General features: G+C 34.0%; 3 protein-coding genes and 1 long non-coding RNA gene across 4 annotated transcripts; 2 read left to right on the forward strand and 2 right to left on the reverse strand.

Moving 5' to 3' along the window:
• The first annotated feature begins 1927 nt into the window (after positions 1 to 1927).
• Positions 1928 to 3803, forward strand: LOC136220561 (cytochrome P450 CYP749A22-like). Its single transcript, XM_066008376.1, has 5 exons — positions 1928 to 2201; positions 2267 to 2490; positions 2578 to 2810; positions 2915 to 3290; positions 3372 to 3803. Exons 1-5 carry the CDS (start codon positions 1928 to 1930, stop codon positions 3801 to 3803), a joined length of 1539 nt encoding a protein of 512 aa, XP_065864448.1.
• A 260-nt stretch (positions 3804 to 4063) lies between these two features.
• On the forward strand, positions 4064 to 6034 carry LOC136220352 (cytochrome P450 CYP749A22-like). Its single transcript, XM_066008161.1, has 5 exons — positions 4064 to 4361; positions 4432 to 4655; positions 4764 to 4996; positions 5078 to 5438; positions 5526 to 6034. The coding sequence occupies exons 1-5, from the start codon at positions 4064 to 4066 to the stop codon at positions 5952 to 5954; spliced, it is 1545 nt and encodes a 514-aa protein (XP_065864233.1). The 3' UTR covers positions 5955 to 6034.
• An 85-nt stretch (positions 6035 to 6119) lies between these two features.
• Positions 6120 to 7540, reverse strand: LOC136220353 (uncharacterized). Its single transcript, XR_010684499.1, has 4 exons — positions 6973 to 7540; positions 6773 to 6886; positions 6474 to 6605; positions 6120 to 6372 (listed from the first exon to the last, which is right to left on the reverse strand). It is a non-coding gene; the product is annotated as an uncharacterized lncRNA (long non-coding RNA).
• Positions 7541 to 10517: 2977 nt separating this feature from the next.
• LOC136217872 (uncharacterized) lies at positions 10518 to 15968 on the reverse strand. The gene is made up of 5 exons (XM_066004550.1): positions 15716 to 15968; positions 13207 to 14718; positions 11245 to 11358; positions 11010 to 11159; positions 10518 to 10858 (listed from the first exon to the last, which is right to left on the reverse strand). The coding sequence occupies exons 2-5, from the start codon at positions 14605 to 14607 to the stop codon at positions 10721 to 10723; spliced, it is 1803 nt and encodes a 600-aa protein (XP_065860622.1). The 5' UTR covers positions 14608 to 14718; positions 15716 to 15968; the 3' UTR covers positions 10518 to 10720.
• Positions 15969 to 17691: the final 1723 nt, after the last annotated feature.

Genomic DNA, 17691 nt, shown 5'->3' on the forward strand with positions numbered 1-17691 from the left:
TTAAGAAATGGCAAACAGGTAGTTACATTTACACATCAAATCAAATCCAACAAGACAATGCCTCATATTCTTCCATTTTTTTTTCTTTTAGGACAACAACACTGTTGCTTTTATTAATTGAATCACGTATGTTGCCTATTTTCAATTTTTCATAGCTTACACCATATAAGAAAGTAGTTGATTTAAAAGCTAATGTATGTTGAAATTTCAATAATAAATGATAATATTCCAATTTAAACCCTTTTGTCTCTTGATCTAAAAGATTTTGAAAGGGCTCTTGATCTAAGAGACTTTAATATATTTTTTAGGGTAATTAATTTATTAGTTCCTATATTTTGACAAAATACACTGTTTAGTCCCTGTATTTTTAAAAATACACGGTAAAGTCCTTAACATTTTTCTCGGTAAACTGTTTAGTCCCTAACGTTTTTCTCGGTGAACTGTTTAGTCCCTACCGTTAGACTCTCATGAAGATTCTGTTAGTCAATTTGGATTTGCGTTCTTCTTTTCCTTTATTTTCCTTTCCTTTTGAGTGTTCTTCTTCTTGATTTTCTTCTTAATCGTTCAAATTCGTAAGCATTGGGTCTGTTCTTTTTCTTGTTCTCCATACAAATAGCTTCCTTTTCTAAATTGGATTTCTCTTCTGAAGTTTGAAGGTAAATAAAGGGTAATTTAGTCATTTCCGAAGTCATAAATGGTAAAAGATCTAACAAACAGACGGAATGACTAAACAGTTCACTGAGAAAAAGGTTAGGGACCTTACCATGTATTTTTGAAGATACAGGGACTAAACAGTGTGTTTTGTCAAAATATAGGGACTAATAAATTAATTACCCTTTTTTTAAGAAATGTTTGTAATTTCATTAAATAAAACATGAAAAAGTACAACAAACAAAATGTAAGAAATAAAACCTCACATGATTAAAGATTAAATCAAATACAGAGTATTTTTCACATGAACTCTGATAACCACGTGAATTTGGTTATTCACCGTTAGATGTAGGCTGATTAAATCTAAGTCTTAGGATGATTTGAATCTCCACCTTAGGATTTTAATCAGCCTACATCTAACGGTGAATAATCAATTTCACCGTTGTCATTAGGGTCCATGTGAACACTACTGATCAAATACAATTTCCATGAAGAGATGAAAATGACTACAAAAAGCAAAAAGAACTCATAAAAAGGCACAAAACAACAATATATTTCTGGTTAATCTAAGTCTGTAGAAAGACATTGCAATCCAAACTTCATCCTTTAGACAATTCTGAATTCGAATCTGAGTCCTTTTTTGTTGTTGTAGCCACATAGATTTATTGATCTATAGACAAGATAAGTCATTTCTGCTTTTGCTAAATCCGAAAAAAGCATAAACGACAGAATAATGAAGAGCAGATACAATTAGACAGATAAAGAGTTGACACAGACTAAAAAAGCAATAAAAAAAAAATACAGAAACCTAACCGGTGTGAGGAGGAAGATATTTCGCCCTACTCAAAGTGATCAACAAAATAGAAAGATTGACGGAACAAGGGAAGAGAAAGGAGGAAGAAAAGGATTAGGAGTTTAATACCATATTAAGGAAACCAATTAATCTAAAAACTTAACTTCATAGATAAGAATGATCAGGATTTTTTTTTTTAATCATTTTATCTCTAACATATATGGTGATAAAGTTAGTGCAACTCACTTGGGAAAAGAGCTAATATCAGAAATTGTAATTATTGCAATACTTTCTACTTAGTAAATCTACAATAAATTCCTTCCGAGTTCTACAAAGTTTTGAAGTTTTAGTTGTCAACATATATATATGCCTCCAACCAGATAAGGACAATGCCTACAACAACCTTAAAATTCCTGAACAGTACTCAATCAGTTTATAAGGAGGGATCATCAATCTGTAGTTGATAATCAATATATCTTAAAAATGATAATCTATGTGTCAAGTTGTGCAGTAGTGTGTTTGATGATTCTGTGGTATGCAGTGAAGATGTTGAAGAAAGTATGGTGGAATCCGATTAGAATACAGTCTATGATGAGGTCTCAAGGAATCAAAGGACCTTCTTACAAATTCTTCCATGGAAACAGTAAACAGATTATGAGTATGGGAATGAATGCCAAGAAGAATCCTATTCAATTATCACATCACCAGGTTCTCCCTGCAGTGTTGCCACACATTTATGCCTGGAACAAGCTTTATGGTACTTACTTTACTAAACATTCCTCCAAATCTCTTTATTATATCTAACTTTTAAATTTGTATTAGGGACGAATTTCCTGAGTTGGCATGGGACTCAAGCTTATTTGACAGTGACAGAACCTGAGCTGATTAAAGAGATATTAAATGATAGAGATGGAAATTTCCCCAAACAAGAAGCTGATCCCTATGTAAAGAAGCTCTTAGGGGATGGAATCATAACCACTTGTGGAGATAAATGGTTTAAACTCAGAAAACTATCCAATCATGCTTTCCATTCAGACTCCTTGAAGGTATTATTAATTAATTTCTTTGACACCTATAATTCAGAGAACAAACAAAGAAAAAATAGAATTACATACGAAAACTAATGTTTGTAGGGAATGGTTCCAGCAATGATAGCAAGTGTGGAGATGATGTTTGAAAGATGGAGAAAACATCAAGGAAAGGAGATAGATGTATTTCAAGAGTTTAAAGTTTTAACATCTGAAGCCATTTCCAGGACAGCTTTTGGCAGCAGCTACTTAGAAGGACAACACATCTTTCATATGCTTACACGCTTGGCTGTCATTATTTCCAGAAACAGATACAATATTAGACTTCCTATCATACAGTATAAAACAATTCTCCTTTGCTTAATTTATAAATTAGAGTTTATCATGTTTATAATCATCTCTAAAAGGTTATGTTCATTTTATGTGTTGTTGCAACTTGCAGAAAGCTTGTGAAAACCGAAGATGACATAGAATCAGACAGAATGGAGCAAGAGATTCGAAAATCTGTGATGAATATGATAAAGAAAAGAGAAGTGAAAGGCCAAAACTCGGATAACTTCGGGAAGGACTTTCTAGGATTACTTGTAAAGGCTCATCATGACACTGATCATTCAAAGAAAATATCAGTTGATGACTTAATTGATGAGTGTAAGAGCTTCTATGTTGCTGGACAAGAAACTACTGCAAGTTCACTTACTTGGACTGCTTTTCTTCTAGCAATTCATACAGATTGGCAGGATAAAGCCAGGGAAGAAGTCCTTCAATTATTCGGCTCCAACATTAATCCGTCTTTCGAAAGCCTTACAAAATTGAAGATAGTAAGTTTTACTCATAACTAAACTTAAGTTTTTATCAGTAATGTACTAGGAATGACTTGAGAATCTTGTTCTGAATGTTAGATGAACATGATTATCAACGAAGCTCTGCGGCTATATCCTCCATCTGTTGTCCTGCCAGGAAGGAATGTGAAAAGGGAAGTGAGATTGGGGAACTTAATAGTCCCTGCAAATGTTAAAATGGAGATTCCAATTCTAGCATTTCACCATGATCCTAAAATATGGGGAGAAGATGTTCATGTTTTTAAGCCAGAGAGGTTTGCAGAAGGGATAGCGAAAGCTACAAACAACAACGTTGCAGCCTATCTTCCATTTGGCTTGGGAGCTAGAAGTTGTGTGGGTTCTAATTTTGCAATAACGGAGACAAAGATTGTATTGTCTATGATTCTTCAACGTTACCGTTTTGTTCTATCACCAACTTATGTTCATTCTCCTTTTCATCTTCTTACTATGTGCCCTCAACATGGACTGCAAATATTGCTTCACCCACTATAGAATTCCTTGTTCTTCATAGTTAATAATATATCTTGGTTTTGTTTTCATTTTCAAGTATTTTCACTTACTTCCATATGGAATTTTGAATTTGTCAACATATTCTAATAATTAATTTATTTTCCTCTGCTGCTGACAGAAGCAACGCTTGGAATCTAGCTTCTGTCCTGTTTGCAGAGCTAATTGTTCTTTCCTTTATTTATTTAATAATATGTTTTATCCAGCCTACTTATCACATTTAGTAAGCATAACTTGGAAGATTGATGACAGAAATGGAGATGGAAAGGCCAACCTTGGCTATAATTTACCTTGTGGGTTTTATCTGTCTCTACTCTCTTTGGATTCTGAGCAGATTCCTTTACAAAGAATGGTTGATTCCCAAATTCATACAATCACATATGAATTCACAAGGTATCAAAGGCCCTTCTCGGATATTCCTCCATGGGAACACCAAACAGATAGCTCAAATGACACAGGAATCCACCAAATATCCCATGGAATTCTCACATGATATTCTCCCAAGAGTCCAGCCGCACATCTACTCTTGGATCAAGCTCTATGGTATTTTCACAATTGAATTTTTAATTTCATCTATTCAGAATGATTGATCTCTGTGTTTGACTTTGTTTAGGGATGAATTTTCTTATCTGGTATGGCGGACGAGCACAATTGGTGGTGACAGAATCTCAACTAGTTAAAGAAATACTCAACAGTAAAGAAGAAACCTACTGCAAAGTTGGGTTCAATGAGTTCATCAAGAAGCTATTAGGGGATGGACTTGTTCTTTCTTCTGGTCAAAAATGGATCAAGATGCGTAAACTGGCTAATCATGCTTTTCATTCAGAAAGTTTAAAGGTAGTTTCTTTTTCATTGTTCATTGATGGGTGGTCTAGTATTGTTCCGAATTAATTTGTTGATTAGAACTCAAAATGTTAGATTCTTTTCTTCTTTTTCGCCTTTAAGAGTATGATTCCAGAAATGATAGCAAGTGTAGAGATGATGCTGAAAAGATGGAGACAACAGGAAGAGAAAGAGATTGAGGTATTTCAAGAATTCAAAATTTTAACATCTGAAATAATCTCTAGAACAGCTTTTGGCAGCAGTTATCTAGAAGGGGAGAAAATATTTGATTTGTTGAAGAAAATGATATCAGTTATCGCTAGAAATCATTACAAGTTGAACTTTATAGTGTTTAAGTGAGAATTCTTCATTCTTCTCCCTTTCCTTTTAATCTAGCTGAAGCTTGGATAAATGTTGACCAATTTTTGTTGTTGCAGGAGGCTTTATAAAACAGGTGATGATGCTGAATTGGATGAACTCCAACAAGAGATTCGAAAAACGATCATAGAAATGGTAAGGATAAGAGAGGAGTCGGGTAGCTATGGGGATGATTTTTTTGGGTTGCTAATGGAAGCTTATAATGATGGAGACAAGAATAAGAAGATAGATATAGATGACATGATTGATGAGTGCATGAACTTTTACATTGCTGGACAAGAAACAACTGCTAGCTCGCTTTCATGGACCGTTCTTCTTCTAGCAATTCACACAGATTGGCAAGATAAAGCACGAAAAGAGGTCTTTGAAGCATTTGGCCAACAGATTCCATCAGCAGATGGTGTTGCAAGATTGAAGAATGTAAGTCAATCTGAACCCAAAATCAATCTAAGAGGATTACTATTTCGATATTTGAAATCCGCATTTTTATATTTTCGAGTATTGTAGATGAGCATGATCATCAACGAATCGTTGAGACTATATCCGCCTGTACTACATTTCAGTAGGGAAGTTCAGAGAGAAGTTAGATTGGGGAAATTGAAACTCCCGGCAAAGATAGAAACCTACATTCCAATACTAGCTCTACACACTGATCATAAAGTTTGGGGAGAAGATGCTATCCTTTTTAGGCCAGAAAGGTTTGCAAAAGGGTTAGCTAAAGCTACAAACAATAACTCCTCATCATTTCTTCCATTTGGTTTGGGATCTCGAACTTGCGTGGGCTTAAACTTTGCAATTACGGAAAAGAAAATAGCTCTTTCGATGATTCTGCAACGTTACAGGTTTATTCTGTCTCCTAGTTATGCCCATTCACCAGTTCAGATTCTCACAATGTGCCCAAAACATGGTGTTCAAATCATTCTTGAGGCATTATGAAGAAGTAGAATAGTTACAACTATGCTTTGTATTTGCTGAATTGTGGCTACTAAATTGGAAAATCAGAATTGTTTTGCCTTAGATTGTTAAAGTTAATGCTAAGTACAGATTGATGAAGAACATTCAAAATTCAACCTTCTAAATAGTAAGTTGGATTGGTTTAAGCATCATAAATTAAAATGAATTAACAGATAGTTGTGACAATAAAGAGACCAACTTGGAAATAATGTTTTACTGCCATGTAAATAAAAAGAAAACATCAGCATTTAGTGTCATCAATCAATCAAGGCAAAAACTTCTCCTTCATGCGAGAAAAAACCTTAAATATCTCCTCAGCCTCAACCTGCCGTTGAATGTCAGTTCTCGGTACTCGATCAGGATGAAATTTTCTGAAGGCTTGTTTACAAGCAGCATCCACCTAACATTATTAGGAAAACAAAAGTAATACTAAATTAATCCTCTATGTATGTATTTATGTAGAAATTGATTAAAAAAGATAAGATTGCATAAGAAATGTACCGATCCAGCTTTCACATCTATACCCAAGGTACCAAATAAGGAGTTCATATCAGTGCATCTACTTTCCAATCTATGAAGCTCCTCTAAAGTTTTAGCACGAATACGCTCTTTCATTTTCAAATCTTCCTCATCCTATATTTGGCAGGCATCAGATCAGATCAGATCAAAGAGTTAATAGTTACATTTCATCATAGAGCATGTTTTAATATAGGTCGACCGACCGAAATAATAAGTTAACCAAAATATGTTTAACCGAATTAAATGGACTGGTTAACCGACCATGTGCACCCCTTACATACCTTCCTTTGTGTCTCTCGCACTTGTTCCACACGCTGTTTTTGTCTTTTCTCGACGTTCAAAATACGCAATGTTTCAGATTTTCGTCACTTCTTCAATCTATTGGCCTCCTTTGTCTATTAAAAAATTTCATGCATTTTAGTCCAACAAGACTGCAGACAGACTATATGTTGATTGACAAGTTAAAACAAAAAAAACAAACCTGACTATTCAGCTCTGGTTCCCTAGCTGCTAATTCTTTTGCTAACATTCGTTTGTACTCCTCAGTCTCTTTATGTTTTTCTCTGACATTGATTATTATATCAATTTCATTTGTCCAAATATCATCACCAGATGAAGAAGCATCTGTATTCTTTCCCTTATGGCTGTTAGACATTGATACAGAATAACAAGTTCAACTCCAATAACTTTCTTCTATGAAAAATGCTAAAGGTTTTCTGATCAGTTAGATGCTTTTTGAAATCTGTGTTGGGAATTTTTCTCGATTGCGACAATTTAGCGGAAGCGATAATGCAATTTTATTGAATTTATGAGGTTTACAAGAGGGTGTTCTCTAGAAACTTTCTAGAGTTACAATGAGATAAAATAAAATAGTAGCACTCGGGTGTTTCCCAAAAATACCTAAAATAATTATCTTTACTATTTTTATCTCTCCCCAAAAATAATTAGACTACCCTCTAAACAAACTCTCAAAAAAACTCACAAGGCACAATTTTACTTCTCTCAAACTACATTTCTGCTCCACTCTATTCACTCTCCTTCTCTCTTTTTCACAATACTCCTCTTATTCTATGAATTGGCATCCTTGGCCTTTTATAAGCCAAGGATGGAGACTTGTTGTAATTAATTGTGCCAGCAAATTTGCTGGCACAATTAATTTTGCCATTGACCACCAATTTTCGGTGGTCAACTTTTTCTTTTTTTTTTTTTTTAATTTCAAATTACAAAAACAATCCCTCCAAAATACAAATTATAAAAATAGTCCTTCACCAATTAGGACTTCACAACAATTCCCATTTTTTTATTTAATCGTTTTAAATTAATAGTTAATTTTCTCAACAATCTGATGAGTTCGGATGATTTTGTGGATTGTATTATGAGTAAAGTTCTTCTTGCTGTGGATGCATCAACCGAAAATATCAATTCACAAAGAAATTATAACAAGAATAGAATGATAATTTTAGTTTTGGAGGTTAATCGAATGTGAGAATTAAAAGAGGTAATGGAAAGGAGAAGGGAGTGATGGAAATGAAAGCTAAATGTGGAGTTTAAATATAGAGGGGAATAAAAGTTAAATTTACTCTACATGGACAAAAGAAAATTAAAAAACCGTAAGTTACTCTCATTAACCCTCAATTTGGAGGTTAGAGTTTGGAAGTTAAAAGGAAGTAAACATTTAACTTCCGTTAACCTTCATTTACTCTACAAAAACAACTCTCAAATAAGATTAACTTCTTCCATGACACTAATTTACTTCTATTAACCCCCTCCTAAATAAGAGCTTATTAAACTAAAGAGCATAAGGCAGACTGTTAAAAGGTTTTTTTTCCTTAATTAATTCAAATATTAATTCACTTAATGAATAACTAATTTTGGTGGATTAATAACAGTTAATGGCCATTAAAATCAATACAACTAAAACATTTTAAGTTACTAAAAATGAATATTAATTTCATTTAATTCCAACTATTAATAATAGGAAAAATTACAAAACTGGATCAAATTGGAGGTTCATTTACATATTTAACTCATTTACTCATCCTACTACATATCTAGACTGATTTTGTGTGACTTTCCCATAATACCCTCAATATTTACGCGCGTCTGTCTCCCTCCCGTCTGACTTCGCAGATTCGACCATATGCGAAGCCTGCGAAGCTAATGTTTGGATTTACTTAATGAATCTGCGAAACTGAAGTTTGTTTTGCTTGATGAATTTAGTTCGCAGATGCGAATGCTGGATATGTTTTGAAGCTAAGTCGCGAAGTGGTATATAACAAAAAAAAATGGCAAACAACAACGGATTCTAACATTAAAATCATAATATTATCAAACTTTACAACAAGATTGCCACAATAACAACATTCAAATCATAACATTATCAAAATTTACAACAAGATTGCCACAATAAACTCCTAACAAATCACTTCAAAGTGAACCTAACTAATCCGGTATCAATTTTGAAGCGGATGAATAATCTTGGTGTGCACCATGAGACATCCATCCCAAAAGGTCTGGACTTCCATTTCTCATCCCAAAAGGTCTTGACTTCCAGACCTTTTGGGATGGACGTGTCCTACGGTGCACACCAAGGTTACTCATCCGATTTAAAATTGGTACCGGATTAGTTAGGTTCACTTTGAAGATTGGCACCATGGGATGGAGGTGTCCCATGGTACACCCCAAGATTGACACAATCTCTCCTAACCAACCATTTTAGGAGTGAATGTGTCAATCTTGAGGGAAGTTAATCCCTATACATGAAGGAAAATCATCTCCCCTGCAGCCCAGTATGTCGCCTTCCAGAAAGGGATGTTACGTATTCAACCACCTTCAGAAAAAATTAATCGTGTTAGGCAGGGAAAAAGACGATTTTGGCTTCGCGAAATGAAGATTAGCGAAGCATGCGAATGTAAATGTGCAGGGAAAGAGGTGATTTTACTTCGCTAATCGATTGTTTCGCGAAGTCTGCGAGGTCTGAAACGTGAATATCTATGTCGTATATCGATGCTTTCGCAAAGTCTGCGAGGTCTGAAACGTGAGGATCTATTCGCAGACTTCGCGAACTAATCGATTCGCGAGGTAGATCCATACGTTTCAGACTCTTTCTCTTCGCATATCTTCGCGAAATCATCGATTAACGAAGTAGATCGTCTACTTTCCAGGCTCTTTCTCTTCGCAAAGCTTCGCGAAACCATCGATTGCGAAGTGAATTCATGAAAAAATGCAGAAAAAACAACAGATACTTACATTTTTCGCCCCTTTCACCCCCAAAAGCGACAATAACAATATGATAACATGGGAAGAACGAAGCAAATATCGTAGAAAAACCATTTCTTTGATGGTAACAAGAAGAAAGAAACCAAGCAACGAATAGGAAGATGAAAAATCATGGATTCGTTTTCTAGGGTTAGGAAGTTGCAGAATCAAGAGATGAAGAGAGGAAAAAGAGAAATTCATTGTGATTTTGACGAAATTGTGCAGATTTCGTGCAATTCAAAGGAAGAAAGGAAGATCAAAAGTCTTCAAATTATTAATGCATGAGCAACTTTTCGCGTAACCAAGGAGATAGGGAGAGCGGCCGTTCGCGAGTGGTGGGAAGTGGGAAGGTTAGGGGTATTATGGAAAAGTCACACAAAATCAGTCTAGATATGTAGTAGGATGAGTAAATGGGTTAAATATGTAAATGGACCTCCCATTTGACCCAGTTTTATAATTTTCTCTTAATAATATCAATTCACAATTGAGGTTGGCTTGAATAGTTAATGATCAAGTCACGTAAACTAAAAATCTTGAGTTCGAGTATCATAGCATACTTGCTTGTATCGCTATAAAATTGGATAAATTACATCCACAATCCTTAAACTTTACATTTACTTTCATTATGGCTTGGCTCCTGCACTTTAAAACTCACATTCTGGCCAAGCACCTCGGTCTCTTCCCAACTTGGAAATAATTTATAACTGAAACTGGTCCCTGATTCTTTATTTTACCAAAGACTATAAAATAAAAATGAATAACAGCTACTTGAAACAATGAAGAAACCAACTTGGAAATAATTATTTCTGTAATGTCAACAAAAATTTACTAAAGATTTACAAATATGATCTGCTGAGGGAGCCTTAAAAAAATTGCTATGTGACAAGTCAAGTTCTTACCAACTGAAGCAAAAGTATAGCCACAGAAATTGTCAACCAAACTAAACAAAAAGGAAACGTCAGCATTTAGTGTCATGAAGGCGAAAACTTTTCCTTCATGCGAGAAATAAGCTTAAATTTTTCCTCAGCCTCAACCTGCTGTCGAATGTCAGTTCTTGATGCTCGATCAGGATGAAATTTTAACACTGCTCGTTTATAAGCAGCATTCACCTGTAACCACCACCGACAGCTAACATTATTAGGAAAACGAACTCCAAAAAAGTATGCAAAAGTAATACGCAATCCTCTATGTATTTTTGTAGATTGCATAATCAATTGATTCAAAAATAATAATAAGATTCCATAAGAATGTACAACTCACAACTTGCAACGATGGGTAGAATCCACCATCCACATGGATGCCCAAGCCACGAAGTAACGAGGCCATATCAGTGCATGTACTTTCCAATGTATAAAGCGCCTTCCTAGTTTCAGAGCGAAGATGCTCTTTCATGTTCAAATTTTCCTCATCCTATATTTGGCTCAGATTAAAGAGATAAAGAAACACAATTAATAGCTTCATCATAAAGCATGTCTTATTTCAGTAAATGACATACCTTCCTTTGTGTCTCTCGCACTTCTTCCACACGCCGTTTCTGTCTTTTCTCCATGTCTAAAATACGCAATGTTTCAGCTTTTTTTCTCTTCTTCAATCTTTTGGCCTCCTCTGCCTATTAAAAAAATTCATGCAGTGAAGTACACTTTAGTCCAACAAAACTGCAGACAAACAATCAAGACAGATTATGTATACATGTTGATTGACAAGCTAAAACAAGATCAAGGATCAACTTTGCTTAACTTGATTTGCAGGGTAAATTTGCTCCAAAATAACTTTGGTATCAAATTGGTCCTTCAACTAGGCGTCTCTTTACTAATTAGTCCAAAATGAAACTCATGGGCATCAAAAAGAGACAAATCATGTGATGATGCGTCACATTTGAACTAATTTGACCAAAAATGCCAAGTTGTGGACTAATTGATACTTTAGGTTCATTTAGGACAAAATAAATGATCCTCGCTGCCAAGTTAAAGAACCAGATTGACCTTTATCCGGCAAAAGCATGATAACTGATGTATCAAGGTTGTAAAAGAAGCTAGGCGCTGATCGGGCTCAAGGATTAATCGGGGATTAGTTGGATTTGTATTTTTTTAGTTTTCATTTGCTAATCAACAAATTCTTATATAAATTCAATTAAAATATGTATTATACTATCTAAAAATAATAATATAAAATTATTTAATATAAAAAAACACATATATTTGTAACATATATCTTTAAAAATGTGCAAACATCAATATTTCAATAACAATATCACTGAAACAACTCAAACAAATAAAATATAATGTTCACAAGTAATATAATTTACCAAAAACTATAAAACAATGTCCTTAGGTCCCGTTTGGTAAGATGTAATGACCTTTGTAATGGAAAGACCATTACATTGAATCTTCATTACCATGTTTGGTAATTGTAATGGAATGTGAAAATCATGAGTTAAATTTGTTCAACAAATCTTGTAATCCCATTACATAGAAAAATGACTTGAATTCTCATTACATCTAAAACATGTAATTCTAATTCCTACTTTCAAAGCTCCATCTAATCCCTCGTTTGTCAAATCTCACATATCAATCTAACCTCTCAATCTTGTAAACAACGCAAAAAGTAGAAAAACATGAAAAATTGAAAAGGAGAAAAAAAGGAAAACCGAAGAACAGGAGAAAATAGAAAATCAATGAAAAATGTTGGAAATGGAAATTAAAAAAAACGAGAAAATTGTAAGAAAAAAAAATATGAAAAACGAAAAACTATACACTAATTTATTGATTTCACTAATCTAATTTTGTATTTGATTTCAATTTGATTTTTTACATTTGAGAAATTTGTCAAGGTTTCATATTTTTTTTGTTGATTTTAATTAAGCAAATAAAATTTTATGATTACATTTAATTAGGAAAATTTAATTAGAAAAATACAAGTATTGTAATGATAATTACATTCCATCATTTTCTTTTTATTTGTCAACCAAACATGGTAATAGAATCACTATTCCATTACATTACAACTTTGATTACATTACATTGCATTACGACCTACCAAACATACCCTTAAGTCTTAAAACCATATCATGGAAACAAGTAGAGAATGTAATTAAACCAAAATATCTTAAAATAATAAACACAATTCACAAATAACCATGAGACAATGTTCAAAACTGAATTACAATAAAGCAAAAAAAATAATAATAATAAAACGTTTTTGTTCATCGTTGCTCAGGCGGCCTAGGCGGAATCCAGTCGGCTAAAAATCGCCTAGAGTCCAAAAAACATCTAGAGGGACTAATCGGAGAAAATCGAAGCGGGTTCTTGATTTCAAGAGACTAGACGAGACCTAAGCTGTCAAGGAGGCTTTGGTTTTGAACAGTGTGTATCATAAATATACACATGGCTGAAACTTGTAAAACAAATGCGCTTAAATTATTATTCCTCTTTATATATCGGTACTAAAAAAAACAAACCTGAATGTTTAGCTGTAGCTGCCTAGCTGCCCATTCTTCTTCTTCTACTCGTTTGTACTCATCAGTCTCTTTGAGTTTTTCTTTCTCATTAATTATATCAATTTGAACTGTCGAAATAACATCACCAGATAAAGCATCTGTATTCTTTCCCTCATGGCGATTAGACATTGATTTATTAAGAGGATCATGTCCTTCCTCATCGGAGCACATATTCCTGCTAGAAGTTGCTTCTGAGAACTTCAAATCTTTCTCCATGGGAGCACCCGGAAAGTGATCCTCACACAAAGAATCTTCTTCATCAAGATCCTGAACACAAGGTCTCTTTGTAGAATCTAAGTTCGATTTCACAACTGTACTTTCAAAAGAATGTTCTCCTACTGTTCTTTGTTTTCTGTGCTGAAAACAACTTCTTGTACCAATAACCTTTTTGTTACTCCTGTGAATGGACAGCGGAGAATGCCCACAAGAATCAGACCTTCCATTCTGAAATCTTGCAGCACATCTGTTGACACCTTGACACTCATTACATGGAAAATCACAATCTATTATACATGTCTGTTCACTAATGCCTACATCATTCTTCCTCGACTGGGGCTCTGACCAATGTGAAAAGTTATCAGCTTTTGTAGAAACACCATCAATCCAGGGATCGAAAGAACAACCAACAAAGTCATCTTCAGTAGCAGGGAAATAAGAAGCACTCGCCTCTTGAAAATGTAAATTTTTTCCTCTAGAGCAAACAGGGTCTTCTGAATATTGTTTAGTCCCATTTCCCACTTCAACACTGGGCTGAGTAGTTTTTCCTCGAGAGCAAACAGGGTCTTCGGAATATTGTTTAGTCCCATTTCCCACTTCAACACTGGGCTGAGTATCAGTTTGGGAACTGCAGGGACTTACCTGATCCAGCAGATCAGAACCCTTATCATAGGAGTTTGATTTCTTCTTTAGACGAACTTTTTTCCATTGCTCACGCAGCTCACTAGAAGAACCTTCAATTACTTCACAATCAGAAGAACTGCTCTCAAAATCACTCTCCGACTGGGAGTTTAAACCGTAGCGATTTCTAGGAGGAGATTTATTTGTATATGTATTTTTGCACTTTGATAAGTTGAAGGCATGTCTCTTTTCCTGGCCAACCCCACAATTATCTGCACCTGCATCTTCAGATTGTGGCATACAATTGGAGGCAGGAGTAGTTCTTGGGTTGTCATAACTGCCGAATGCACCATCGTCCTCTGCACTTAATTCAGAATGGTTCACGTTATGGCTTTCATCGTCATCATCAATGCATATAACACACTTGCCTTCCTGTTGTGATGTGTCGAGATCATCAATGCAAATAACAATATCATCATAATCATCATCATCAACAATTATAACATTATCTGGATCCCCACGCATTCTGCAACTTTCTATTGCGTCCTTCCTGAAAGTTGTAGGGAAAGAATAACTCCTTGATGTTTCCCTCTACTAGCATTTACTTATTTTTCTTGCACATGCTATATGAGGATCCTGCCATTAAGAAGTGCGTAGTCAATGAATAAAACACTCCCTCCGATCTTTTTTAGGTCTTTTAAGGTATTTCATCAAAACCAATGCAACATTATTAAACTATTAAAATGATTAATTTACCCTTAATACCTCTCTCCTAAATTTCTACTCAAAAATTCTCTATCTTCTTAGTTTTATGGCTTAATCAGAGATTATTTGCATTAATACTAAACTTCTCTCTCACCATAAATAAGGGCAAAATTGAGAAAATATTACTAAAAGTGCATTGATAATACAAAAACATATAAAAAGAACAAATTAAAAAACCTAAAACGGCATATAAAAAAACGGAGGGTGTATATCAACAATCCAAATCAGACCATGATAAACATCCTCTTGAAAGGACCACAAATAATGAGAAAAATATACTAACGTTCATTACATGCATGGTGCAGCAGAGAAAAACATTTGAAATCATGACACCTTTGGTTATGGCGAAGACCAAAGTGGAAAACTGCACATAATCTGGCTAATTATATTCTGCACTTTATAGCTGCACTAGAGTTGCTCCATTGCTTAACATATTTTTGAAATTTAAGGGGCACAAAATTCATTAAGAAACCATGAAGGAGAAAAAGAAAAAAAAAAATCCTAATACAGGTATTCATATCCCAGTTAACAAACCAACAGCAAGAATTAAGAGCAATTTGAAGCTTTCAAACATAAAATCCTAAGCGTTTAAACTGAACTTTTCAAATAATTCATTGGATTCCTAAAAAAAAAAAGTGCCTCAAACATGTCACTGAAATTCAAACATTCCACATGCAGTAGAAAGAACGATCAAACCCTCAGTAAGGAGAAAACATAACGTAATACTGAACAAAAACCCATATCGAAATTCCATTTCATAGTCGCCCCGCCTCAACAACCAGAAGAGATCAACGAAGCACATAAGTCAATCGGCAGAAAAAGAAAAAATAAATAAATAAGTAGAGCGGTCGAAAATCTGGGAACTTGCCTGTCAACAGAAACATTGCGCTCTTGTAATCGAATCAATTGCCAGTAGAAACAGTAATAATTGAATTGATTTCATTTTTGTATCCGTTTGCACATTAGGGTTTTCAAAAATTGGAATTACAATTTCCAGCACCAATAGAGGAAGAAAACAGCTCTTTCTCAGACTACTCGAAAAGGCATAGTTGTATTTCTCGGACGTAATCAATTTGTCCTCAATATGCACGGAACTGTGCAGCCGGTTACAGCGGTTCGCAAAGAAAGAGCGTCACAGATGAATATAAGTGCTCAGATTCCTGGTTTCAATGGTCTGTGATTGATTTTTGTTTCACAAACATGTCATCCTACACGTAAGTCATGATTAAAACGAGTGTGTTTGGTTCGGGGTCTTTAGGAATGGGAATGGGAATGGGAGGGTTTCATTCCTTTGTTTAAAAAAAAAACATATTCTCTTTATTCATTTTAGATTATAAGTTTACCCCACTTTAAGTTAAGCCCATTACCCAGGGCCTCTAAGGAATTGGATTCCTTTTACCTCATTCCCTTTCCTAATCCAAACACATAGGCCCGTTTGGTAAGATGTAATGGGCTTTGTAATGGAATGCCCATTACATTGAAGGGTCATTACTATGTTTGGTTGCACTTTAAAATTTTGTTGTAATGGAATGAGAAATCTATAGATTAAATTTTGTTTAACAACTATTGTAATTTTATTACATAAAAAAAATGGATTGAATTCTCATTACATCCAACAAGTAATTTTAATTTCTATCTTTAAAGTTTCATCTAACCTCTCATTTGTCAAATCTCACTTCTCATCATTCTCAAAAACGCAAAAACTAGAAAACCTATAAACGAAAAAAAAAGCAAAAAAAAAAAGAAAAATAAGAAAATGAGAAAATAGAAAAAACCGTGAAAATGGAAAACGAAAAACGAGAAAATTCTAAAAAAAAATACTATAAAAACACGGAAAATTATATATTAATTTTACGATTTTCATGTTTTTTTTTTGTTGATTTTAATTATGTAAATAAAATTTTACGATTATATTTAACTAAGCAAAATATGAGTAATGTAATGCTAATTACATTTCATCATTTTTTAACCAAACATGGTAATGGAATCACCATTACATTCCATTCCATTACAAGTTTGATTACATTACATTGCATTACGTCATAACAAACGCACCCATAGAGTAATTAATGTTTATTCCTTTCTTTTCCTTTAGTTTCCCTTTCTTGATTCATTTTCCCTTATCCCTTGTGAACCGAATGCCCCCTAAATACTAACGGGACGTTTGGTATTCCATTATGGGATAGTGATAAAAATAAAGATTGTGATAAGGATAAGGATAAATGATTGAAATAAGAATAAAAATATGATAGTTGAGAATTATTATTTCATGTTTGGTATGTGGGACAGAGATAGAGATAAAATAATATATTCTATTATTTTAACTTTATTTAAACTACATAATATTAATTTGGTGGATAAGATAGACTTTTACATCCTATTAAAATCGTAAGAGTTTATCTCACCTCCTTATATCACCCCTTTCTGGATATAAGATTTGAGAGATAAGATTTATATTGTAACCTCCGTCCTGGATCACATTGAAAACACACAGGAAGCCAATCAATTGTCATAATTAGGCACAAACACCAACATAACTACATTAAGTCCCCTCATTTATTTCCGTCTATCAAAATCTCATAACCAAAGGACTAAATAACCAATCAAATATTTTAATCCGTCAATAATATTTACTTAAATATAGACAATTAATCCAACCAATAATATAATAAATCATAATGAATGTGTATGAAATTGGTAATGGGAATGAGACGCTTGTGTTGGCCAACTTGAATGTAGGGTAAACCTGAAAATCTAGCAAATAGGAGAACCTCTGAACCTAGCCTGAAAATTTCAACATGACAAGGGGTGAGCTGCCTACTCAATAAACATAATTATCTATAT

This window comes from Euphorbia lathyris, chromosome 2 (genome assembly GCF_963576675.1).
Source record: "Euphorbia lathyris chromosome 2, ddEupLath1.1, whole genome shotgun sequence".
Lineage (NCBI taxonomy): Eukaryota > Viridiplantae > Streptophyta > Magnoliopsida > Malpighiales > Euphorbiaceae > Euphorbia > Euphorbia lathyris.

Excerpts from the sequence above, each read along its gene's own strand:
- LOC136220561 (XM_066008376.1), top strand. The coding sequence starts at position 1,928 with ATGATAATCTATGTGTCAAGTTGTGCAGTAGTGTGTTTGATGATTCTG. Across the intron at positions 2,202-2,266 it reads TGCCTGGAACAAGCTTTATG|GGACGAATTTCCTGAGTTGG; the intron begins GTACTTACTTTA and ends AATTTGTATTAG. Across the intron at positions 3,291-3,371 it reads GCCTTACAAAATTGAAGATA|ATGAACATGATTATCAACGA; the intron begins GTAAGTTTTACT and ends TCTGAATGTTAG.
- LOC136220352 (XM_066008161.1), top strand. The coding sequence starts at position 4,064 with ATGACAGAAATGGAGATGGAAAGGCCAACCTTGGCTATAATTTACCTT. Across the intron at positions 4,656-4,763 it reads TTCATTCAGAAAGTTTAAAG|AGTATGATTCCAGAAATGAT; the intron begins GTAGTTTCTTTT and ends TTCGCCTTTAAG. Across the intron at positions 5,439-5,525 it reads GTGTTGCAAGATTGAAGAAT|ATGAGCATGATCATCAACGA; the intron begins GTAAGTCAATCT and ends CGAGTATTGTAG.
- LOC136217872 (XM_066004550.1), bottom strand. The coding sequence starts at position 14,607 with ATGCGTGGGGATCCAGATAATGTTATAATTGTTGATGATGATGATTAT. Across the intron at positions 11,160-11,244 it reads TGCGAGAGACACAAAGGAAG|GATGAGGAAAATTTGAACAT; the intron begins GTATGTCATTTA and ends AGCCAAATATAG. Across the intron at positions 10,859-11,009 it reads TCTACCCATCGTTGCAAGTT|GTGAATGCTGCTTATAAACG; the intron begins GTGAGTTGTACA and ends TGGTGGTTACAG.